The 25726-nt window shown below is 34.7% G+C and overlaps 2 protein-coding genes across 2 annotated transcripts; one reads left to right on the top strand and one right to left on the bottom strand.

The window, feature by feature from the left end:
• Nucleotides 1-2497: 2497 nt before the first annotated feature.
• HST (ARM repeat superfamily protein) lies at nucleotides 2498-13699 on the top strand. Its single transcript, XM_023681847.2, has 22 exons — nucleotides 2498-2789; nucleotides 3415-3516; nucleotides 4195-4338; nucleotides 4737-4817; nucleotides 4968-5037; nucleotides 5209-5279; nucleotides 5353-5516; nucleotides 5595-5666; nucleotides 5748-5988; nucleotides 6865-6927; nucleotides 7035-7325; nucleotides 8515-8628; nucleotides 8725-8851; nucleotides 8936-9105; nucleotides 9181-9282; nucleotides 9567-9670; nucleotides 10033-10321; nucleotides 10583-10830; nucleotides 11959-12462; nucleotides 12549-12843; nucleotides 12926-13109; nucleotides 13251-13699. The coding sequence occupies exons 1-22, from the start codon at nucleotides 2685-2687 to the stop codon at nucleotides 13328-13330; spliced, it is 3621 nt and encodes a 1206-aa protein (XP_023537615.2). The 5' UTR covers nucleotides 2498-2684; the 3' UTR covers nucleotides 13331-13699.
• Nucleotides 13700-14263: 564 nt separating this feature from the next.
• On the bottom strand, nucleotides 14264-25256 carry LOC111798827 (uncharacterized). Its single transcript, XM_023682165.2, has 15 exons — nucleotides 24906-25256; nucleotides 24228-24458; nucleotides 23156-23470; nucleotides 22553-22660; nucleotides 21426-21615; nucleotides 20335-20597; nucleotides 19024-19147; nucleotides 18352-18425; nucleotides 17505-17756; nucleotides 17349-17425; nucleotides 16472-16563; nucleotides 15236-15318; nucleotides 15030-15101; nucleotides 14694-14819; nucleotides 14264-14616 (listed from the first exon to the last, which is right to left on the bottom strand). Exons 1-15 carry the CDS (start codon nucleotides 25038-25040, stop codon nucleotides 14563-14565), a joined length of 2196 nt encoding a protein of 731 aa, XP_023537933.1. The 5' UTR covers nucleotides 25041-25256; the 3' UTR covers nucleotides 14264-14562.
• Between the last annotated feature and the right edge of the window lie 470 nt (nucleotides 25257-25726).

The following is a 25726-nucleotide window of genomic DNA, read 5'->3' as shown; positions in this document are numbered from 1 at the left end:
TGGTCACGCATTGAAAGGACCTAATAATATATCCATGAATTTTTGAAAATTTTAACATGTTTTTTCCTTGGTCTAAAGTCAATGCCTAACATTAGACATTGCTCGGAGTTGAAGCATAACACATAGAAATTTATTAATTCGAGAAAAATTGGGCTCGTTAGTTTAAAAGGTGCGTTTACGTTTTAAAAAATTGTTGTTTTAAAATTCTCGGGATTTGATCTAATAATTTTGTTGAAGAACACGATCTTTTGATCTAAATTATCCAAGAACCCGAAAAAACGATCAAAATCAACCCAAGCGAAAGTTTTGGAACGGATTACCTTCATGATCAAATATCAAGAATAAAAAAAAAATATTTATAAACTCGTGAATCGAATCAATCTATAAGATAACTCGATCTACTGCTTGAATATGCAATGAAACCTTAAAAACCGTAACTTAAAACTTTAAAACCTTAAAAATAATATTTTAAGATCGGAAAACATGTATGGTATAATCTCTTATATTATTTCGTATCAGTTGCAACATTACTTTCTATCTCACGTACACGTTTTTAAATTGTTATAAAAATTCGCTATAATATTTTACGAGAAATCGAAAAATCACTTGAATTGATATAACAATGACTAAAATACTAAGTTTGAAAAAACGTAATCATGCTCGAGTTTTTCAAAACACAAGCTATCGACAATTATTCTAAAAATCACAGTAATCTCAAATAGAACCCGACACATTAACTTTTCATTCAATATTCACGGGAGGGTAACGTTTCTATTTTCCTATGAATTTCTGACCTATATTTTTTGTTTATATTTAAAATTTAAATTTACCGAACACTTTGAATCTTACGACGGTTAATTTCCTTAAAGTACAAGCTATCGACAATTATTCTAAAAAATATAGCAATCTCAAATAGAACCCGACACATTAACTTTTCATTCAATATTCGTTGTAGGCCAACGTTTCTATTTTCCTACAAATTTCTGACCTATATTTTTTTTTTATATTTAAAATTTAAATTTACCGAACACTTTGAATCTTACAACGACTAATTTCCTTAAAGCCCAAGTTATCGACAATTATTCTAAAATTATAGCAATTTCAAATAGAACCCGATACATTAACTTTTCGTTCAATATTCTAGGGTAAAATTTCTGACCTATATATTTTTTTATTTAAAATTTAAATTTACCGAACACTCTGAATTTTACGACAACTAATTTCCTTAAAGTACAAGCTATCGACAATTATTCTAAAAATTATAGCAATCTCAAATAGAACCCGACACATTAACTTTTCATTCTATATTCGTTGTAGGTTAACGTTTCTATTTTCGTATAAATTTCCGACCTTTATTTTTTTTATATTTAAAATTTAAATTTACCAAACACGTTGAATCTTACGACGACTAATTTCCTTAAAGCACAAGCTATCAACAATTATTCTAAAGATTACAGCAATCTTAAATAGAACCCGATCTATTAACTTTTCATTCAATATTCTAGGGTAAAATTTCTGACCTATATATTTTTATATTTAAAATCTAAATTTATCGAACACTCTGAATCTTACGACGAATATTTTTCTTAAAACACACGCTATCGACAATTATTCTAAAGATTACAGGAATCTCAAATAGAACCCGACAAATTAACTTTTCGTTCAATATTAGTTGTAGGCTTAACGTTTCTATTTTTGTATAAATTTCGGACCTATATATATATATATATATATATATATATATATATATATATATATATATATATATATATATATATATATATATTTAAATTTAAATTTACCGAACACTTTGAATCTTACAACGACTAATTCCTTAAAGCACAAGCTACCGACAATTATTCTGAAAATTATAGCAATCTCAAATAGAACCCGACACATTAACTTTTCATTCTATATTCGTTGTAGGCTAACATTTCTATTTTTGTATAAATTTCCGACCTATATATTTTTTATATTTAAAATTTAAATTTACCGAACACTTTGAATCTTACGACGACTAATTTCCTTAAAGCACAAGCTATAGACAATTATTCTAAAAATTACAGCAATCTCAAATAGAACCCGACAAATTAACGTTTCGTTCAATATTCGTTGTAGGCCTAACGTTTCTATTTTTGTATAAATTTCCGACCTATATATATTTTTTATTTAAAATTTAAATTTACCGAACACTTTGAATCTTACGACGAGTAATTTCCTTAAAGCACAAGCTATCGACAATTATTCTAAAAATTATAGCAATTTCAAATAGAACCCGAACACATTAACTATTACATTCAATATTCTAGGGTAAAATTTCTGACCTATATATTTTTATATTTAAAATCTAAATTTATCGAACACTTTGAATCTTACGTCGAATAATTTTCTTAAACACACGCTATCGACAATTATTTTAAAGATTATAGTACGGAACCATTAACGTTTCGTTCGACATATATATATATATATATTTATATTTATATTTTTGGAAAAATATTCACAGAGGGAAATTGAAAGGAAAAACTGAAAGAATTAAGAAAGAGAAAAGGTTGGTTCTTTGTAATCACAGAGGGAAGAAGACGACCTATTGAGACTTGCACAGAAGTTGTTCTTCATCAGTCCCTTCGACAATCCTTCAATCCTCTCTCAGGCGGCCGGAAAAAGCTACTGGGAAGGAAGCGATGGACGACAATACGGCTAATAATGTGGCCCAAGCCATTGCTGTATCGCTCGACTGGAGCTCCACTCCCGACGCTCGAAAAGCTGCTCTTTCCTATCTAGAATCTGTAAGCTCTATCGTGCTGTGTTGTTTGTTTAATTCTTTTTTGTTTAGTGGTGTATGTGTGCGTGGAAATTAAGCTAGTGATTTTTTTTTTTTTCTTTTTTGGGGGTTTTTCGGTGCATGAGGGGGAATTCTTGTTAGTGGAATAGGGTATTGATGATTGGCGATGCTGTTTGGAAGGGTATGATTATGTTGGGGAAATTTATGATGAAGCTTCAAAAGTTGTTTATGTTTGGAATGATTTTTGTGTTATAGTTCTGAAAGATGTTGGTAGTGGTTGGGTTTCTGGTTCATGAAATCACTTGCTTATTTAGGGGAAATTTATGATGAATCTTCAAAAGTTGTTCATCATTATGGAAGTTCAGCGTTCTTGAGTCGGATACTATTCATTTTGAAATGTTTTTATCCCCTTTTTGTGCCCTCATGATGGTAAATTTTGAGCAGTTGAAGTGAGTTTTATTTCTTTTGATTAGAAGAACAGATTGTCAAAGCAAATAGAACGCGATGTTATTTTTCTACTGCTGTTTGGTTGTAAATTATGTTCTAATCTTTGGTCAATTTTTTACTGAATTACTCAATGATCTTGTTTAATTTCCTGTGTTTTCTGAGCATTCTCTTCGCTTTTGCAGATTAAAACTGGCGACATACGCGTTCTGGCTAGCACATCTCTCGCTCTAGTTACAAATAAGTGGTCTTCTGAGATCCGGCTTCATGCATATAAAATGCTACAAGTTCGTGATTCCATCTTTTTTTTTAAAAAAAACAATTTCATTGATGATTGAAATTTACAAAAGGGATGTATAATCCATGGTGTTTATGAGGGAGGTATAACTATAGGAAGTAAAAATATTAGACAATTTACACCAAGATATAGCTTGGTAAACAACATTGTCGAAAAGTTGTGTGTAGGTCTGTCTTTTTTGCAAATATTCTCGTGATTCCGTCTTTAATGCCTAGCTTGTAATTTTATGAACAACACCCTTCGGCTTCATCTTGGCTTGCTTTTTTCAATTGATAATTTACATTTATTTGGTCATCTGCGTTTGAATTTTGTGTATTGAACTGTAAATGTAATACTGAGAACCCTTTTCTAGGCTTAAGGATTGGTTAAAGCTGTAGTTATATCGAGTTAAACCGAGCATCAAACCCCATTAACCTTTTTTGGAAGTGTTTTCAGTTCCAATTTTTGTTATTCTCTGTGGTCATAAGTATTTTTGATCTGCAAGCAAAACTCTAAGTTGAATTTAAATGTAAAGATTTTGTGATTGAAGTTGCTTCAATGATTTAATTCATAGTTCCAAATTCCTCATTTCAGATTTCTATCATTGTTTCAACTTTCACATATTTGAATGATGGTTTTATCTAAAAAATAATGATTTAAGCTGTATTTTTTTTGTACCTTTATGCAGCATTTGGTTCGTTTACGGTGGGAGGAATTGAATTCTATGGAGAAGAGAAATTTTGCAAACGTTTGCATTGATTTGATGACCGAAATTACGACTCCTTGTGAAGAATGGGCTTTGAAAAGTCAGACAGCTGCTCTTGTAGCCGAGGTTTGTCACTTTAGGAACTACAAGATCTCGATTTATCATTCATGGTGTAATAGAAGACAGTATAGAGATATAGGAAGATCATTCATTGTTTTGGGATTTAAAAGTCATTATATTATCTTTATGAATCCAATTCTAAAAAAATAAAAATTGAAAAATGAAAATGAAAATCTCTTTGAACAACAGTTTTAAATATCATAATTGAATTCTGTCAACTGTGTATCAGTTTTTGTAAGATACTCTCGGTTTAAGTTTTAGCTTTCTCGTTTTACTTCATTTTAAGTTTAGCTCTCGACTTGTTTCGTAACTTTTCACATACGAATGCAAAGTTCATTTATTTATTTATTTTGTTAGAAGGGCATCCATAACACTAGTTCTTGCTCTTTTTGTCTAATTTACAGATTGTCAGAAGAGAGGGATTAAATTTATGGCAAGAATTGCTCCCTTCTTTGGTTTCCCTATCCAGTAAGGGTCCTATACATGTAAGTTCTGTAATTTGTTGCTACAGGCCTTTCTGCATCAGCCATCAGAAAGCACAAATTTTTTTTGTTGCTTCTGGCACATTGTTTTTCTTCCTCATTCCAACGATCACGCTCGTATAATTAATTAGTCTTCTCTTCGTTTAATCTTAGGCCGAGTTGGTCTCAATGACGCTGAGGTGGCTTCCTGAAGATATTACAGTTCACAATGAAGATTTAGAAGGTTCATCATGAACTTCCATTAGTGTAATTGTTCTTATTATTGATAGGATGACATGTAGCATTGCGCATTTGGTAATATGTACTTGTACCAGTCGAAGTCTCTGCATCTGAAGCTTTATCTTCTTTGTTTACATTTTCAAGTGGTTGTTCAATAGTTGCAAACAATTTTCAGGTGATCGACGCAGAATCTTGTTGCGTGGGCTTACTCAAACTTTGCCTGAAGTTTTTACTTTGTTGTACACGGTACGCCCCATCTCTTCACATTCACAGACTTGCTCATTCGAGATTTAGTATGATATTTCCTTTTGTTAAATAGTTACTAGAGAGGCACTTTGGAGCTGCACTGAATGAAGTAAGCAGTCAAAGGCTGGATATTGCAAAACAACATGCAGCTGCAGTTACTGCTGCCTTAAATGCTATTAATGCTTATGCTGAATGGGCTCCATTACCTGATCTTGCTAAATATGGTATAATACGTGGGTATGATATTTTCATCTTATTCTTTGTAGAACCTGAGTTTGAGTAGTTCGTATATTGTTCTGAACTCACTCACCACAGGTGTGGCTTCTTACTTTGTTCTCCTGATTTTCGCCTTCACGCCTGTGAATTTTTCAAGCTCGTCTCTGCAAGGTATGCAGCAGTTTTATGCATGTTCTGCACAATTCTGAGCTAATGTCTTGACTTCCATGCTATTTTGCGCGTAATATGCAGGAAGAGACCAACCGATGCTACTACATCTGAATATGACTCTGCCATGAGAAATGTCTTTGAGATCTTGATGAATGTCTCCAGAGAATTTTTGATCAAATCGGCCCCTCCTAGTTCTGGTTCGATTGATGAAAGTGAATCTGAGTTTATAGAATGCATTTGTGAAAGTCTCGTATCCATGGGTTCATCTAATTTGCAATGTATATCTGGGGACGGCACTCTGCTTACACTTTATCTTCAACAGGTAAGGCTTATCACTGAGATGTTAAATAATAATGAGTTCTGTCCATATTTGTATATATATATATTGTGATTGGTTGCTCCCTGAGCTTAGAACCCCAGACTTAATGAGGTGAAACACTTGACCCCCAAGGCAACCCAAGGTGGTCTCATTTTTAAGAAACATTTAAAATTAACATTCTTCAGTTCTTTGCTTCTAGATCTGACCTTAATTAATTCCGGGTTGTTGTGATAGACATAGCTGGATATATAGATATACATAATTTTCTTTTAACGAGATATGAACAAAAAGGAGTGAAAAGAAACAAAAGAAGAAAATACAGAACTCAAATAAAACTTGTAATTATGCCAATTTGAACATCGCTCAATTGGTTAAGACATTATATTCCTGTTCAAATAGTTAGCTATACGAATCTCCACCTCACATGTTAATATTAAACTGGAACTTCCTATCCTCATTCATTTACTCGACTTTCTATCCTCTTCATGGGCAATCTCAAGTTCTGATACAAAATTAAAGAAAAGAGAAAGACCTTCAATAATATCTAAAAACGTCATTAGGAACTTCCTCGACAGAATTAAAATTCGGAAATGGAAGAACCCAAATCACTTACATTGTTGGAGAGATCATCAAAATTCCTCCATACACTTACAGTTACATTTCGTCCTGTGTAACTTGATAGCTACATACTGCATACACTTTTGAATTTCTGCTAATATATGAGAACTTAATTATATTTTTCCTTTTGCTACCTTTCAACCTTGGGTCAGGCTATCTATAGCACAAACATAATTGTGTTTTTAATGGATCTCAAGGTTTATAATTGTTTTACACATTGGAATATGCTTTTCTTAACTATGTATATTTTTCTTGTTGTAGATGCTGGGCTTTTTCCAACATTATAAATTAGCTCTTCATTTTCAATCCCTGCACTTTTGGCTGGTATGTATGAGGTCTTTACATTATTTTTTTTTTCCCCTTAAAATGCTTGATATTAAAATATTATGCAGACAAGGTTTTTCAGCTTCTACATTTTTTATGCTCAATAGGCCTTAATGAAGGATTTGATTTCAAAGTTGAAGGTTTCAACCCATTCAACGGGAGATGTTTCAAAATCTAGTTATCAAGGCTCAAGTTCTGCATCGTCTGATAATGACAGGAGAACGATCTTAAGTTTTATGAATGATGATGTATGCACTGTAATTCTTGATATATCTTTCAAGCGACTGCTCAAGAAAGAAAAGGTTTCCCCTGTCATAGCACCCTTACTGGGGGGATTGGAGTTGTGGAGTGATGATTTTGATGGAAAAGGTGATTTCAGCCAATATCGGGCTAAGCTGGTACGTATTTGATTTAATGTTTCTAATGATAATTGTGGTATTTTATAAGATCCTTTCTCGACTTTTTTACCCTTTTATTGGGAAATGGGATCTGGTATTATGTTCTGGAGATATGCCTCTCTGTGAACTCTTTTGTACTCTCAACAACTTCTTTTCAAAGAATTTTCCCATTTTTTAAGATTTCATCCTACGTTTTGGGGGACTGAGTACCGATACTTCTAATTCTAGGGCTGTCTGATTATGAGCTACTCAGAGCCATATTCTCTTTGGTCTTTTCATTCAAAGAGTGGGATTAAACCCGTCCATTAGGGACAATCACATTTGGCTTCAATAGCATTTGGACCTTTTCTCTTTTGTTATAGTTCTTTTAACCCCTGGGACCAGATGGTTTTACCTCCGAGTTCTTTAAAAAATGTTGGAACATTTTGAGAGCCGATATCATGAGAGTATTCCAGGATTCTTTCAGATTGAAATTATCAATGGAAACTTAAATGAAACATATATTTGCTTGATCTCAAAGAAAATGGAAAATGGATGGATGTCCGTTTTGTTGCTGACTTTCGTCCCATAGGCCTTATCACCGGACTATACAAAATTATAGCAAAGGTGCTTTATTGGAATGCCTCAAAAGGGTTCTCCCTTTCCTGATCACTAGGTAGCAGATAGCTTTTGTGAAGGGACGGCAGATCCTTGATTGTCAAATGATATTTGTGTAGTCCAAATAATCTGAAAGGAAGTAGTTGACCTCCCTAATTTATCTTGGATTTATTAAGATTTAGTTACCTAATATTTAGGGATTATGATTTAGATTTATTAATTGAATACCATAAATCTTCCGTTAGACAAGGGAGGTTTTTGTCTATATTCGATGATGGAGAAGAACAGAGCCCTCCTCGCCAAATGGATATGAAGATATTACCATGATGGCATCGCCATGTGGAGAAATCTTATAATGGCTAAATACGCTCTTACATCACGTACCACAAACAATTTTATTTGTGCATGTTAGACCCTTTCCAATTGTATATATGCAAGGAGGTGGGCTTACTTAACGAAGTTGATATTTTCTATTTTATGGATTAGAATTTATTTTCATGGCTCACAATTCATCCATTCGGATTTGGATTCAGTTTCTTGTTGGAATATTCCAATATTATTTCTTGTATTGATGCAAAAATTCTCGATGCAGTTGGAGTTGATCAAGTTTTTAGCTTCATACAAGCCTATCATAGTCAGTGGTAAAGTTTCGGAAAGAATTATCACAATCGTCACAAGCCTTTCGCCTTTACAAATGCCTTGTCAGGTTTGATTACATCACTTGGAGTTAGTTCCTCTGTAGTGCGCCATTTATATGTGTTACAACTGCCCTTTTGCTAAGTTTAGATTTGTTCTGATGCAGGACATATCTATGATGGAAAGCATGCAGTTAACTCTTGAAAATGTTGTGTGTACTATTTTTGACGGTTCAAATGAAATTGGCACAGGCAGTTCCGAAATTCAATTGCAATTGCGTGGAATTTTTGAAGGTTTGTCATTAACCTGGTATTCTATTAACACATCACGTTTGAATAATTTTGGACTTCTGAGTTGACTGGATCCCTGCCCCCCAGGTTTAATTCAGCAACTTCTTTCATTAAAATGGAGTGAGCCAGCCTTGGTGGTAGTCCTTGGGCACTATCTAGATGCTTTGGGTCCCTTTCTGAAATACTTTCCTGATGCTGTTGCAAGTGTCATCAATAAGTTATTTGAGCTCCTAACATCGCTCCCCATTGCTATCAAGGTTCTTATTAACATATACTTCGAACGTGTAAAGGGGCATGCTTGGATAGTTGTTTAATACACGTCTTTTTGGCAGGATCCTTCTACAAGTAGTGCACGATATGCAAGGTTACAGATTTGTACATCTTTTATTCGTATAGCAAAAGCTGCTGATAGAAGTATTCTGCCCCATATGAAGGTTTCCTTACCCTCTGTTGTCTTATTTATCACTTATGTGCTCATATGCACACAATTATGGACAGGCATACATGCATTTCACTGCATTGATGAGAGTGAATTTACCTTCCCCGTATTCTTTTCTACCCTTGTTTTCTCTTCATCTTCTTGCCGCATGCTCTGAACATGGTTTATGTTAAAAAATGTTGACAACTTTTACCTGCATCAATTGAAATGACCAAGAGGCTTTGTTTATAATGCGAAATAGAATTATCATCATTCATGTATCATTTTTTTCTTGTGTAGAGTATCGCCGACACTATGGGATATTTACAAGGAGAAGGACGTTTGCTTCGTGGTGAGCATAATCTTCTTGGTGAAGCATTCCTTGTTATGGCTTCTACTGCTGGGTAATTAGCAACTGAACTGACTGTACCTTATGGTTGATAATATGTTCATGTGCAGATCTGTCATAGAGTCGAATTTCAGAGGTTTCACCTCGTCTGACTGTTCTAAATACTCGTGTTTTATGTTTCATATCCATTGTATCTATGATATCCATAAATGTGCTTGGTTTCTGTTAGGGATAAGATTTTTTTTCATTTTATTCTGAAAGTATTTCAGTCACTTATTTTATAAGTTAATTAACACTCACTATTAGGAAATGATCCTGGAAATTTATTTAACAATTGAAATAGTGTAGCCTGGTTGCTTTTATATAATTTTTGTCTAACATCATACCTATTACTCCACTTCTATAAACCTGTTGCAGAATTCAACAGCAGCATGAAATCTTAGCTTGGTTGCTAGAACCTTTAAGCCAACAGTGGACGCGTCCCGAGTGGCAAAACAATTACTTGTCTGAACCCCTGGGTTTGGTTCGTCTTTGTTCGGAGACGTCTACAATGTGGTCAATTTTCCACTCTATAACATTTTTTGAAAGAGCACTCAAGAGAAGTGGAACAAAAAAATCCAATCCAAATTTGCAGAACTACTCAACCACAAGTTCTCCTCACCCCATGGCTTCTCATTTGTCATGGATGCTACCGCCCCTGTTAAAAGTAAAGTACAATTCTATGATTACTTCTTACCATATTACCTTTTATTTTGAAATTCTATGTTCGGATAAAAGTTCGCTAAGATCTCAACACATGAACAAGTAAAAACTTTTGATGGCTCCGAGAGCTAGTGTTCGGTGTGTGAAGTCTCATCGCGTAGTAGTGGGGTGGGGCTACATGGATATCAACAATTCCTGTCTTTTCATTTCTGTTTCATTTCTGCATGCATGGAATGGTAACCATCACCATCTCTTTGATATGCAGTTGCTCCGTTCTTTACACTCTCTATGGTGTCCTGCTGTATCCCAGACATTACCTGGAGAGGTCAAGGCTGCAATGACTTTGAGTGATACTGAGAAATTCAGTCTTCTCGGTGAAGCGAACCCTAAACTTTCAAAAGGTGCATTAAGTTTCGCCGATGATCCTCACTCTGACATGAACAAAGGAGGGGGGCATGCGGAACCTAGTGAAACTGATATTCGTAATTGGTTTAAATGCATAAGAGATAGCGGGTAAGTAACTATACGTTGTCTTTGGTCTGTTCTTCGCTATGAAATTGGTAATTGTTTTTCCATACTCCTTATGGTTCCTGATTTCCTATGTCTTGTTTTGTCTTGATAACATATAAGAAACTTGTGTACCATTTCAAGCATAACACTCTCGATTTGTGAGGAGAGAGAAGAGAGCTTCTTTTTTTTTTTTTTTTGATATTCGGTTTCTTCTTGAACTCTCTCTCGCCTTTTGAGTACACTTGATTGTTTACTTTCATTTAGATTTATTGAAAGGTGGGTTTTTGATGAAAGACACCTGTATTGTTATAATAGCTCTAGGCTCCCGCTAGCAGATATTATCCTCTTTAGGCTTTCTCTCAAAGTTTTTAAAACGCGTTTGCTAGGGGAAAGTTTCCACACCCTTATAAAGAATACTTCGTTCTCCTCCCCAACCAATTTGGGATCTCACAATCCACCCCCTTTCGAGATCCAGCGTCCTCGCTGGCACTCGTTCCTCTCTCCAATCGATGTGGGATCTCACAATCCACCCACCTTCGGAACCCAGCGTCCTCGCTAGCACTCGTTCCTCTCTCCAATCGATGTGGGATCTCAAAATCGACCCCGCTTCAGGGCCTAGCGTCGGCACACCGCCCGGTGTTTGGCTCTGATATCATTTGTAACAGCCCAAGCCCACCGCTAGCAGATATTGTCCTCTTTGAGCTTTCCCTTTCGGGCTTCCTCTCAAGGTTTTTGTATCCTTATAAGGAATGTTTCGTTCCCCTCTCCAACTGATGTGAGATCTCAAAATCCACTTCCCCTTTGGGGCCCAGCGTCCTCGCTGACACTCGTTCCTCTCTCCAATTGACATGGGATCTCACAATTGTAGTTTTAGACAAATGGCTGTTTTAGAAAGTAACACGTACATAATCTGGTAATTACGATTTAACGTACAGTATGTGTGATAATCCCTTTTCGTTTATTGAAATCATTTGGGCAGTTTCTCCCAATCCTTCGGCTTTTAATTGCTTGCCCTGTGTACACTTCATTTCTCGTTTTCTATATAAAAATGTTGCTACAGTATGTATTCAAGGTCATTTGATAACTTTATTTATTTAGTGCCAACTGCTAACTTGTCTTGCATAATTTTAGGTATAACATCTTGGGTTTATCAGCAACTGTTGGAGATTCATTTTTCAATTGCTTGGATATTGATTCTGTCTCTCTTGCTCTAATGGAGAATATCCACTCAATGGAATTCAGACACTTAAGGCAGCTAGTTCATGCAGTCATTATTCCCCTGGTTAAGTTTTGTCCTCCACATTTGTGGGATGTCTGGCTGGAGAAGCTCCTGACGCCATTAATTCAACATTCCCAGCAATGTCTTAACTCCTCGTGGTCCAGTCTCCTACACGAAGGAAGAGCAAACGTCCCTGATGTCCTTGGAATCCATCCGAAAACTGATTTGAAAGTCGAAGTTATGGAAGAAAAGCTACTTCGAGATTTAACCCGAGAAGTATGTCTACTCCTTGCGGTTATGGCTTCATCACCACTTAATCCTGGCCTTCCTTCCCTGGAGCAATCTGGACACGTGAACCGTGTCGCTATATCGTCTACCAAACACTTGGACGAGTTCTCATCAAGCTGCATGGTTGGGTAAGTATGGTATCCTGTCTCATATTGAAGTTTTTATCTCTGATGTGATTGTTAATATTTTTTCTTTCTGTTCCATTTCCCTTCAGCTTCTTATTAAAGCACAAAGGCTTAGCCATTTCGGCACTACGGATATGCTTGGATGCGTTTACATGGACAGATGGTGAAGCCATGACCAAAATTTCATCCTTCTGTTCTACATTAGTTCTTTTAGCTATCTCAACAAAAGACGGGGAGCTTCATGAGTTCGTTTCCCGGGATCTTTTCTCAGCAATCATCCAAGGATTAACTCTCGAGTCAAATGCATTCATTAGTTCTGATCTTGTCGGTCTTTGTCGCGAAATATTTCTCTATCTCTCCGACAGTAACCCAGCTCCTAGACAGGTTCGGTTGATTCGCTACGAAACATATTCCAGTTCTAATTATTAATGTGCTAATACAACATCTGTTTCTTACAAATTCTTAGATCTTACTCTCACTCCCCTGCATTAAACATCATGATTTGGTTGCTTTTGAGGATGCTTTGGCAAAGACATCTAGTCCAAAAGAACAAAAGCAGCATATGAAGAGTTTGCTTATATTAGCAACTGGAAACCAATTAAAGGCATTAGCAGCTCAGAAAAGTGTAAATACCATTACAAATGTATCAGGTAACTGCTCTAAACCTCATTTGGGATATGAAAATTTTCCTTTCTTGTTCCAAAAAACGAAGCAACTGCTCCAAATTTTACTCTGCGTCGTCGTTTCGAATTCCGTTGTAGCTCTACTGAAATTCTTTTTCCTACCTTCAGCTAAGTCCCGTGGTTCAGTCAGTGCTCCAGAGACCAGATTGGATGAAGGAGATTCTATTGGCTTGGCAGCAATATTGTGATGCACTCCATTCATCCTTGCAGACCTGTTGTACAGGAAATTGAGCTTTTACTCACCGCAAGTCTAACCGACATATCGTAAGCAAAAACAGCGTCGTTTTCGCCGGAGTTCTGCTAAGTATCCGTTCATATTCTGAATTCGCATTACGCTTTTCTGGTACTCGGAAAGTTTGTCGTTGGCTGCTGTTTGAAGATGAAGATGTTTATGAGATCTGAAGAGTTCCCATTGCTCACAGGGTTTACCTGTAATATAACTTAAATAGGTAGATCAAGGTAATTATGAAGCCACAGATATTAGCTTTAGAGTTATTTGAAAAAAAAAAATTCTGCAAATACTATTTTTTAAACTAAAGAGATGAGCTTTCATAGAATCTTGACCTTAAAATTATCTCTCTATTATTATTTCTCGTTCCTTTTGTGTCGGATTTACATATTCTTGAACTAAGTATTGGTTTTTTGACAAGATATTCAATACCTTGAGGTTAATATTCCTGACCCAAATATCAATTAGAAGGTAAATACAACCTATGAGAAATTTAATGTCATCTTTTTCAATTATTGTAGCTTTAATTGAAGCAAGTTATTGTCATATTAAGTATAATATCAGGGTTGATCGAAAAAGTCGTTATAGAATGAAAAGTAAACCATCACTATTTGGTATGTACTATAAGCATGGTTGTAGAAATAAAATGATCGAAAAGACAAAAGGCAAAGCACGGTCTTGAACTAGATTAGTTAAAATCTAACGATCAAACTAACATTTTTCTTCTTTATGACTATTTTAGAGAGACTAAACTTATAAACTTAAAATGACGAAAGAAGTCGAGTTAAAAGGTGACATATTAGGGTGGGTTGGCTACACCTCTACCAAACTTTTGCATAGTTGTACGAAAACGAGTGTACTAAACTACAGCCTAATATCAAACTTTAAAGTATAAAGCCAAGGGCTAAGACTTTATTGTATAAAAATACAATAACTCAAATACATAAGAGGCAAAAATTCATGAACAAAATAAGATTTTAACATTTCCTCCAAAATTGTTGTTTCTATGATAGGACATGGACAATGAACAATCATAGAAATTGATGGGAAAAAGAACAAACCAAGTTCCCTTTCACATTTGGGAAACCAGGTAGCTACTGTGAAGATTTGACGTTTAAAAAATGAAACACTCAGCAAAAAAGGACTTCCCCAGTTGGTCTTTGCTAATCTACAGATGTTATTCAACTATTTCTATTCTTCCTCTTCTTCCTCTTCTTCTTCCTCTTCTGATGCAACTCTTAACCACTGTGTACCAAACATGCATATAAGTTTCTTTCTATCTGAAAATGAAACCGAAAATAGAAAATATAAAGTGTTCTTACTTCAATGAATTTCTCTGCCTGCTTGACGAAGAGTTTATCCGAATCATCTGCTTCTTTTTTCTCATCGTCCCACCTCAGAATAGCATCTTCTTGAATGATTTCTTGGTCATATAGATGACATAAGATCTATAAAACACGAAAAGCGTATGAAAAATCGCCTCATTTTAGCAAAAAAGATTATGAAAGCATGCTCATTCCGATACGCCATCATTTTTCACTCTCTAATATCATCTAGAAGTTGAAATATATTGATTGTAATAACTCTGAGGACAAGGAATGCATGTTCTCCAACAAACATCTTGCCACTAGCATTTTCCTAGAAAAAAATAAAAATACCTTGGTAAAATGTGGAGTAAATTCCTTGGCAGATTCCAAGCATATCTCTTCGAATTTTAATATCACTTCAATCTGCAGAGAATATAGGATTTGTTTAACTATTCACTACAGTTACGTAAACACATAGGAAACAGATCGGTTATGTAGCACTAACTACAATATGTTTATTAAGTTCATCAGCTAAAAGTGTTAAAAAGTTTCCGTACCTCTTCATCCATGTCAGCAAGGTAGTACTTCAAAAGCTTTTTCCATTTCGTAATTATATTGGTAGTATTTTGCAGTAATTCACCTGAAACCGATGGAATTAGTTTGGCAGTTTCAAACAAAAAAAAGGAAAGGAAAGGAAATAAGAGTACAAGAAAGGAACTCAACCATGGTGCTACTAAGAAAGTTTTCCTATCAAAACAGTAAGTTATATCCTTACGGCTTGATCATAGTGACAACCAGAAATAACAATATGCTCAAGTTTTAAATATAAGAACACTAGAGGATTCTACAATATAAGCAGAAAACTTATCCAAAACTTTCAAATTTACTCTTCTATTTTGGCATCTGAACTTTCAAGTATAATAGTTTTTGACGCATGGTATACCGATGGAAATAATATTTGGAAGTTGTAGGATTATCACAAATTATTTAGGGGAGGAATGAAAAATTGAATTTAAACCAATGAATTTCTTACATGAAAAGTTCATTAAATCAATGAATTTCACAAGGTTATTCCTCGGAAAGAGTTTGGCACCTTTCTCAAATCACATAGGTAATGTTCAAACCCAGCTTCAAGATGAATGTTGGTAGCAAGACATTGATAATGAGTGGCATGGTATGGCAAGTTCTAATCCAAGTAACTTGGGTAAGAAACCAAGTTTTCCTTGAGAAAAATGAAAGAAACTACAAGTCATACAAAAACAACCCCAATGCAAAGGAAATCCCAAGAACTACACGAAGGAACTCCAGTCCTGTGAAATCAAACTAAGCTCGTAATTACAAAATGGTCCAGTGACAAACGCTCACAAAGAGACATTAAACCTCGCCAACTCCCAAACTCCATCACAAGGCCCCTCGACCTCCCTAAAATTTCTATTATTTTTCTTCATCCAAATGCGCCAAAAATCGCAAAGAAGCTAGCAAACCACAAATTTTTTGCAAAAAGGAAAACCGAGAGAACCTCCTCAATCATAGTAGAATAGTCCCTATTCTGAACCAAACACTCTGGATGGTATTAATGCAGCACTCATACACTCGGGATTACAAGAATATTAAAGAGTTCGGTATTACTAGACTTAAAATTATGATCCGAGTACTAAATTTTCATCCAACATGTTAGACGTTTCCTTGAATTCAACAGCAATTTTCCATTACACCGGTAAAAATATTGATTAAATATAAAAAAAATAGCAAACAAAAAAGAAAGACAGCTCAGGATGGCTCAAAATACTTACTAGATGAACCATGTGGAGAATCGTAGGCAAATTTCATCAATGAATAAAATATTGCTCCTGCACAATCTGCAGCCACCTTATTATATGACAACCTGTCGCAAGAAAGTTAATTTAAGCAAGCAGCAGACCAACCCTGAGCCCAAGTTTAAATCCTTAAAGCATCCCAGGAATTATCACAAAAGCAGAAGAAAAACAAACTTATATTAGATTAGTTAACTGTAATAAAGATGAAACAAAGAAAAAAGGTAAATATTCTTATAGTATTAGTATTTCCTCTCTAATGAATAAGCTTAACCAAAAGAAGGCCGGCCATAGCAAACAATAAGGAAAGTGAAAATGAGGGAAAGAGAACAGCTAGCATCCAGAAATTATATTCTGCAAAATATGAAACAAGTCTCCAGAATGTCGCTTACATGTCTAAAAGTTCTCAACAGAAAATCTCTCTCCTTTTCTCTTTAAAGAACATTAATCTCTTTTGCGCCTTGCACGGAACACACAAATTGCAGACATTTTGTAAATGTGATCCACTTTCACATGTAAATTATTTCAACAGAGAAAACCTTGTTTATCCAGAAAAGGAGACCATTTTTTCTTTTACATGACACAACCTTGCAAATATCTTGCATATGTAGGCTTTCAACAAAATGTCTAAATCTAGAAGTCCAGAACGGGCCATTGGAGGTTTTAGAACACTTTTCAGTAAAAAAAAATGAGATTGAAAAAATAACTCCAACAGCAGTGACTGTATATACAATAAAATCAATTAAACAAAAAACAACAATGAAATAGGGCAGAACACAGCAATATAAAGTAAACTTAAAAGGAAAAGGAGAAAAGACGTGAATTCACCATCAAAGCAGATAAGATGAAAGCATACCGCAATGAATTCACTTCCAAAATTACATTGTCTACTTTAATGTTTTCATGCACAGCCCTCAGAAACGTTGCTTCGACCTGCAAATAAGAAAATAGTGGAAGTTAAGCAAGAAGAATGTCCCTGCCACCAGACATCAGAAATACAATAACTGCTAACCTCTTTCTCAAAGTGGATGGAGTCATCTCTAGAGTCTTCGTTGTCATCACCATCTGAGAAATTTGAGTCGGACTTTAACTCCCCTGAAGTTGGTAGAACATTCGAATCTTGAGTTAACTCCAACTCATCATCTGCCGCTTGCAGAGCCTTCTCAAGTTTATTGGAAGGAATGGGTGCAACTGAGTGCCTCCATTCTTCTTCAACGCTTCCTTCACAAATTGACCAAACATATCCTATACCTCCATTACCTAGCTGAGAATAATAGTTGAGAATGTCAGAGTCGAAGGCACATCTTCTACCAAAACCCAAAAGGTAAAGTTTTTTATCCTATTTGTTAATAAAGTTATGGATGATACCTCTAAAGGAGAAAAAAAAAGTTAAGGACAATATTAGACTAGAAATTCCGGAGGCATTACTATTGACCCAATAAAAATTTATCCTGTTCGTGTTAGTTCTTAAAAAAGAGATCACAGAGAAGTTTAAACATGCATAACCATTGTTACAGAAAAAAAATCATAATAATTACACAATTGGTCTAAATTCTACTATCTTCCATTTTCTTAAGCCACACCTACCGAGTTACAGCCTTAACAACACAATCCACCTTCATCTTCTCTTTAAAACATGACCCCCTAAAGATGGCTTTCGAATTCCTCTCTTTAAAACATGACCCTGTAATCACCTAGAATTCTAGGTTGACATTCCATAGATCATTCATTACTTGTAACATCATAGACACGTCTATGCAAAGAGTGACAAATTAAATTTTCTTCTCCATACCAACTTGAGTTTGTTGACATATTTGCTAAATTGTTTATCAGGTTAGATGATCTGAAAAAGTGCCCACCTCAGATGCAGGCCAGCCTTGCATTTCCAGCGATTTGGACTGTTCACTACTTGACTTGTCCGTTGTACCTGCAACTGCATGTGCCAAAGCCATGTAAGAAGTAGCCACAGTTCTTCGGAGAGAGCGCCTTAAATCAAAATGGTTTTGTTTGTAATCAAAAGGAGAAACAAGACGATCAAAAATATTATTTTTCAGTCAAAATATCAATCCACAAGCAATTTTAGAGTAATTTATTCACAAAGGCATTCCACCCCAAATATCCATAGCAGAATAGTTTATAAATTCTTTGAGAGACTACACCAAGAATCAAGAAATTTTTTGTCAAATCATAATGATTTGCCCACATAGCATTTTTTGACACTTAGTTTTGTGAGATGTAACAAATTTTGAAGTACAAAAACTAAATTGTTATAAACTATAGTTTTAAGGACTACATTGTTATATATCTAAAGTTCTGGTCTCACCTTCCCACCCACCCTCAAATCCATTCATCCATTCTCAATCTCTTGCCACTCGGCAAACCCCTAATAACCCTCTCCATAGTCCTACTCTCTCTTTCACAATTTCATTACTTCCAATGAATGGCTTCTTATCATCAAGACAACATTAAATAAAGTAAATTTTGTTTATAATAGATAGCAAATATTTGCCTTAAAGTACTTGAGATATTACATTCTACAATGCCACTGCTATTGTCTGCATATTCCAGCTCCTCATCGCTATCTTGATTGGTCGGCTGCTGAAACAAAGATACCTTTGAATATGATGGAACAACAAACTGATCCCCGACAATAACCTGTGTAATATCAAAATAAATAAATAAATAATCCTCAAAGCTACAATAAACAAGGATTAAGAGACGTTAATAAGTTCATACATTAAGAGTAGCCCATAAACAGCATACATTAACATGATCTTTCTTATTTTACGATTTAATTGAATACACGTGTTCAAATTGTCTCATAAAACCAATGATTTTTTTAATCTTCTATCAAAATGGTTTCTTTATCTTTATTCTCCATACGGATAGCAATGCAACATCCATTTTATCCTAAACAACATTACATATTTGTTCATAGTTGTAAACTTGATCAATCCTAGCCATGTTTAAAATAATCAATTTCATATAGCCTTTATCATATGCACAGAAATTTATTGTCCTTGTCCAAAAACTAAGTAAAAAATCAAAGGACGGGGATAGCTATAAAACACCTTGATACTCTAGACTGGTAGAGCCAACATTATATACTGAGTTGATGAAAACATACGAGATATGATTTCATCAATCCGTTTTAAATAACCCATTCAAATGAAAATAATTTATAAACTGCAAGTCAATCCAATAATGCATTCTGTAAGGACTTTTTGGCATATAATTCATGTCATTCGCACATTGACCATCAAAGAACCAAGTAGAAAAATGGAGGGCACGTGTGAAATTCTGAACTTATAAAGTGGACTTTTCCCACAAATACGTAGCAGACACCATTAAAGACTAAACAATCTGTTGGTGTCAGTTTATAATTACAAAATTTAAAAACAAGATTTTAATTTATTAGACAGGTAAGAAATGCAGGTTGAAACATCTAAAATGTTCCTTTTTTTGTAAAAACTCATCTCTTACTAAGAAAATGAAAGCATAGAAACCAAGCCACAAAAAGGCATCCATCAATGTGAAGCTAGGGAGATAAAGCAAAATGAAAATTTGAAGGCAATCTTCAATCTATTAGGGAAAGGGGGAAAGAAAAGGGCACATAAGGTAGAAGTGGATAGCACAATCCAGCATCAAGGACATCAGTATTTAACAGCTATAGGTCAAATTTCAAACTAAGGAACGCATTTGTCGTTATTGAAAGCCATTTGACACTCCTGAGGCCAACTCTAATAGATATGTATTCTCTATGCGTGAATGCTAGAGATTAATTGATTTCGGTCAATAAATATATTGGCTGCATTGATAACATAAAAAAGAAGGAACAATACCTTGAAAGACAAAATTACACCAGGTTCAAGTTCTGCTCCTGATTTTATAATAACTCCATCACATACGATAGCATGACTAAGTTTACAGCCATCTTCAATGGTGACGTTGTCCCATATATAAGAGCCTTCAATTGTAACATTTGATCCAATACTACAACCTTGCCCAATAATTGAATTTGTAATTTTGGTGTTGCCACCAATTTTGCTGTTATCTCCAATAACAGTAAACGGACCAACCTGTGCAGAACGTGCCTGCAATATTTCTGAAGAAGAACCAACGTCAACAATTTTTTTTTTCAAGAAATGTCATCTCTTAAAAATAGATTACATAAGGGGAGAGCTCCAACTGCAAAGGAGTTCCATAAAAACAATTGACCAAATTGAAAGTAATATAGCAAACCAAATGTCACAAAAATGAAGAATGATCTGAAACAGAATAAATAATGAGCCAGTGATCCTCGCCATAATCTTGGATTGATGAAATCACACGAGACAGGCCGAAAACTTCATAAGCTACACAATATCACTTGTGCATAACTTGATCTTGACCCATGAAGTGAGGACATATTAATCTATTTGTACTTAACAAATTCTTTTGTAATATACCTATACCGTTGGTCAACTTAGATTGAAAGCCATTTCTTTGATTTCTCCTTTTTAGCTTAGAGATTCCTCATCCTAAGGCCGCTACGTTGTTCTCGAGTTGTTGTTTAATATATCGTTCCTTGGTTTTCACTTAAACTAATAATAATGATAATAATAAACTGTATATTTATAACATGATCCTCCATACAAAAGAAACCAATGACATCATTCAGTAAGCTGGTCAAGAGAAGCTCGTCCGAGATAGTTGGAAGCTAAATTTTTTTCCATGGACAAACAATTATGTGAACAAAATCAAAAAGGACATCAGTGCCACTGGAAAAATAAGATAATACAAGTGTCATAAAGCAATGCAACTTGATGAATATAGTATCAGGGTAAGAAAAAAAAAAAAACTGTTTTCCAGTAACGACGTTAAGTAACACGAAGAGAACCATCAGTAAGTCTTGCCTACGCTTAAGCAACATGATGAATCATTTAATCATTACCTGATGCTCTATACATTCCCTGCCTTTCAAGTTTGTAAGCAGAATTCCCAAAGAATTTAACATCTGGTACTAGTGGATATGTCCACCTCTGTATTATGTCCTTACTAACGGTGTCATAGCTTCGATAATTATCAATTCTAGCTGCATAGCTTGAGCAAATTTCATGTGTGTAAATCTTGTAACCCATGATCTGAAAAACATTGTCCATAATTATATTAGCAGTAGACATTTACAATACTAAACATTAAGAATACATGACACCGGTATTTATTAGATGTTCAAATTTTAGAATTTGTCAATTCGTTTTTTTAACCATCCAAAAATAAAATGCACAAACTGCCAAGTAAATTACACCACCAGGAACAGACGTTGAACACTGGACAAAATATTCATTGACATTGTCCCTAAAATAGTATTATATATTTTCTAAGAAATATCAGCATATAAGGTACAAAAAGAAAGGGGCAGAACTCAAGGACACTTATCCCTCAACTATCCCTTCGTTGAAATATACTGGCCCTAAATTCTATCTTTTTACTTTAACTCATTAGGATTGCGGCACTTCTCCTTCTTTTTATCAATGAAATTGTTTCTTATAAAAAATAATAATAATAATAAAAGAAAATCTACCATCTCAATTAGCATTTAGCTTTTTCTAGCAACCTAATTGGGCTTGCAGTTAGAGGGAGAACTTTTAACAAAATAGGAAGCCTTCTAATAGTTTCTTGAATTTATCGTTGTTGTTGCTCTACCTTCCTATCACAAAATCACAATCTTCCCTGGGAATTATGGATATCCCCCCCCAAGAAAAAAAATTAAATGCAGTCCTCATTCCTACCATCTAAAGTGAGATGAGGTGTTTCAATAGTAATAGAAGTAACCACCTTACTCATTCTTGGATAAGGTTTTCAGCTAAGAAGCTTTTCAACCAACATAATTTTAAAAATAAATATAAAATAAATAATTAACAAAAACGCAAACAAAGAAACTGAATTATTTCATTATGTAGTTAGAGTCGAAATTCAAGCATATACATCAAAGCTGTCATTGGTCGTGACATAAAAGAAGCTTAGTTTAAGAGATCTAAAGAGGAAAAGGGTAAGAGGTCCATAATAAGAAATACGTACATCGTCTAAGAGCAAACCCTTGACAAAATGACGACGAAGATGTTGGTAATCAAAATTGTCAGTAAACAGACTGAGTACTTCTGGGGAGCATATGTCTATGTAACAATCCTGCAATACATAAACATGATTTAGTCTTTTTTTTAATGACATGGTGCCACTCCCTGCATCTATCCTTACTAACAGATGTACAGAAGTAGGAGTCAGCTGCACAACTATTCCAATTTCTAGTAGACTGTCGGTTGTCCAACATTGTCTCAAACGTGAAAATAAGTGTCTTGACACTGTCCCATGTGTGTCAGATTTTTCAAGTGGGATTTCAACACAGTCTCACGAATTTCCCTATGCTTGTAAAACTCTCACAGGATTGAAATCCCACTTGAAAATTTTCAATAGAAAATACAACAAAAGGTCCACGAGAAAATACTAATTTGAGAATTTGTAATTTTCCCATCCCCAGCTCATGTCCTCTTCATGATTCATTTCATGTTTGCAATGAATTTGCTTCTTATAAAAAATAAAATAAAATAAAAAAAGTTATTAATCAAGATGTAATGTTAACACTGAAAATAAACAAGAAAGGCACTTGTAGCTTAAATCAATAACCTGCATATCGTTACGAAGTGACATGGAAGGATTATCCATTAGCAGTGACTTGTCAAGATGTATAATTCCTTTTGAATTGTCAGCCTTATCCTCATAGTACACGAGCTGCTTAGTATTAGGATCAATTGCCATAAATAGCTCATCAGTGCCAAGCCGAGATTGGTGTGTGATAGGAGAAGGCTTTGAACGTTTGACAACCATAGTCATTACAGCATTACTATCTTTCTTCTTTCTTTCCTTGTGTTCTTGAAGAGCTCGCCTAAGTGACATGTTGCTTATTGTGTCCCCAGTGATAAGAACAAAATCACCATGTATCTTCAAAAGGGGAAATTTAGAGGTATTATAAGACACCTGAGTGATGTGGCCTATAAAAACTGGATGGCACAATGAATCGTTCACAAAGGTTATGAAAGTGCAAAGTCTCAATATGACAATTCTTATGGCAAACACTGTAAAATAAAATTTCAAAAGTAGTGTGGTAAATGAAATAGTGACTGTAGAAAGGTGATTTTTCTCTTTAGAAACAGGCCGTCTTGATTATCTTCACAGCATCAAAGTAGAGGTGCCACCATATACACATCACTTTCGTAACATTATATACACCCACAAAAACTTTCTTTGAGTACATTAAAAATGTCAGTTTAAACTTCAAATTGAAGCCATATGCTGTTCAAGCATAAACTGAATGGACCACTCCTCATGATACAGATATCTAAGGAAATATACCATAACCAAAATAGCTCAGTGGAATAAGTTTCAAGGGTAACAATTGCTATTCACTAATAAGATGAGTATATCACTTTATACAAAACCATATTAACAACTTTGGATTTGAGTTACTCAAGCAAATACATAAATGTGATGATTTTGGATCTGAGAGTGTATCAAAATGCATCAAATGCTCAAAATCTATAACTACATAAATGTGTGGGTATTTTGGATTTGAGAATGGATAAAAATGAATCAATAGCTCAACATCTATTTCATTTGTCAAATTTTAGTTCTTATAAAGAATTCCTGTATTAAAAATAAGTTAAAATAAGTCTCATATATCAGTTTCAGACATGCGTACCACATTTCTTTCATAGATCAAACGCAAAGCATCTCCAGCACTAACAGAGTTGTGCGACTCTATGGTTGTGACTGCAAAGTCTGGTAGGGATACCCACTCAGAGTTCTCCAAATAATCAATTACTTGCTTCGAATTAGCACAGCAAAATACAAACACCTCCTCAACACCAGCCGATTCGAGCCAAGATAAAGTATAGTTAATCATCGGGACATTTACCAACGGCAATAATACCTACAGAGATTAAAAAACAGAAGCAATATAAATAACAAGCACCATAAGAAACTTTAATGCCTCAAAACGTTGTAGCTCAATTAAGGCCTTCGTACATGATCCCTATGCAACTTGCTTGCTGCAGATTGCTTGTGAAAAATGAAACGGGACAATGGTATACATAATTTGCACAGAAAACACCCCAAAAGTTCTCACAGCTAAGATTCTAAGTTTACGTTGTAACGAAATTCGCATACAAAAACTTGTGCAGCAAGTAAATAGATAGCTAAGCAGCAACTTGAATTGCACAGGACTTGTTATTATTACCAATAAAAAGCTTACAACAGGAGGTTTTTTTTTACCAGCCCTCGAATGAATGGTTGTACATTTCCAAACTAATATCAAACTACTGACTCAATTATGAACACACCGTAAGAAATGTACATCATGAGACTGTTTGGAAGCTACCTTCGGGCGTTCAAGCGTTATGGGATGAAACTTAGTGGTAAAGCTATCAGCAAGAAGAACAGCCTGCAACGAAACTCTTGCCAGCTCCTCGGGGTCCTCGGAAACCCGCGATGCTCCCTTCCTTTGAGCAACCATTCCTTCTTCACTTTGTTGAAGAAGAAAAACAACTGTTCAATACGTTTAATGTGCAGAGCAATAGCAGCTTCGAATGGGCGATTGAATGGAATTGAGAGGCGATTTGATGAACAGGAAAAACCCTAATTAAAACCTCAAGGAATGAACGAAGAAGACGAAAGTCTGAGAATCTCAGCTCGGACCTTGAAGATGGTATCAAATGGCGTCTTCGCAAATATTCTGATAAATTAAAAAAGGTAATGACTTTCCAATAAAATATATAATATGAATTATAAAAATAAAATAAAAACAATTTTCTTTTTTTAAGTAAAAATTCAAATTCATTAATTTTTAAAATAATGAATGCATTAATAATTTATTAATGAAATATCTTAAATTTATTACACACAAAAATTAAAAATTTAGAGAAAAAAATTATTATGTGCTTTTAATGAATTATAAAATAATATCTTATAAAAACAATTTGAAAAAAAAACTATATTAACACGACTCTCCACAATGGTATGATCATAAGTGGTCCCTAAAAAGCCTCAACCAATGGAGATAGTATTATTTGATTATAAACTGATTATCATTCCCTAAATTAGCCAATGTGGGACTTTCAACCAACACCTCTCCTCGAACAAAGTACGTCTCCCCTTAATTGAGGCTCGACTCCTTTGTTTGACATTTGAGTATTCTATTGA

The sequence above is a fragment of the Cucurbita pepo genome, chromosome 7 (assembly GCF_057944985.1).
Source record: "Cucurbita pepo subsp. pepo isolate OVF chromosome 7, ASM5794498v1, whole genome shotgun sequence".
NCBI lineage: Eukaryota > Viridiplantae > Streptophyta > Magnoliopsida > Cucurbitales > Cucurbitaceae > Cucurbita > Cucurbita pepo.
This window is presented reverse-complemented; position numbering and strand designations above follow the sequence as displayed.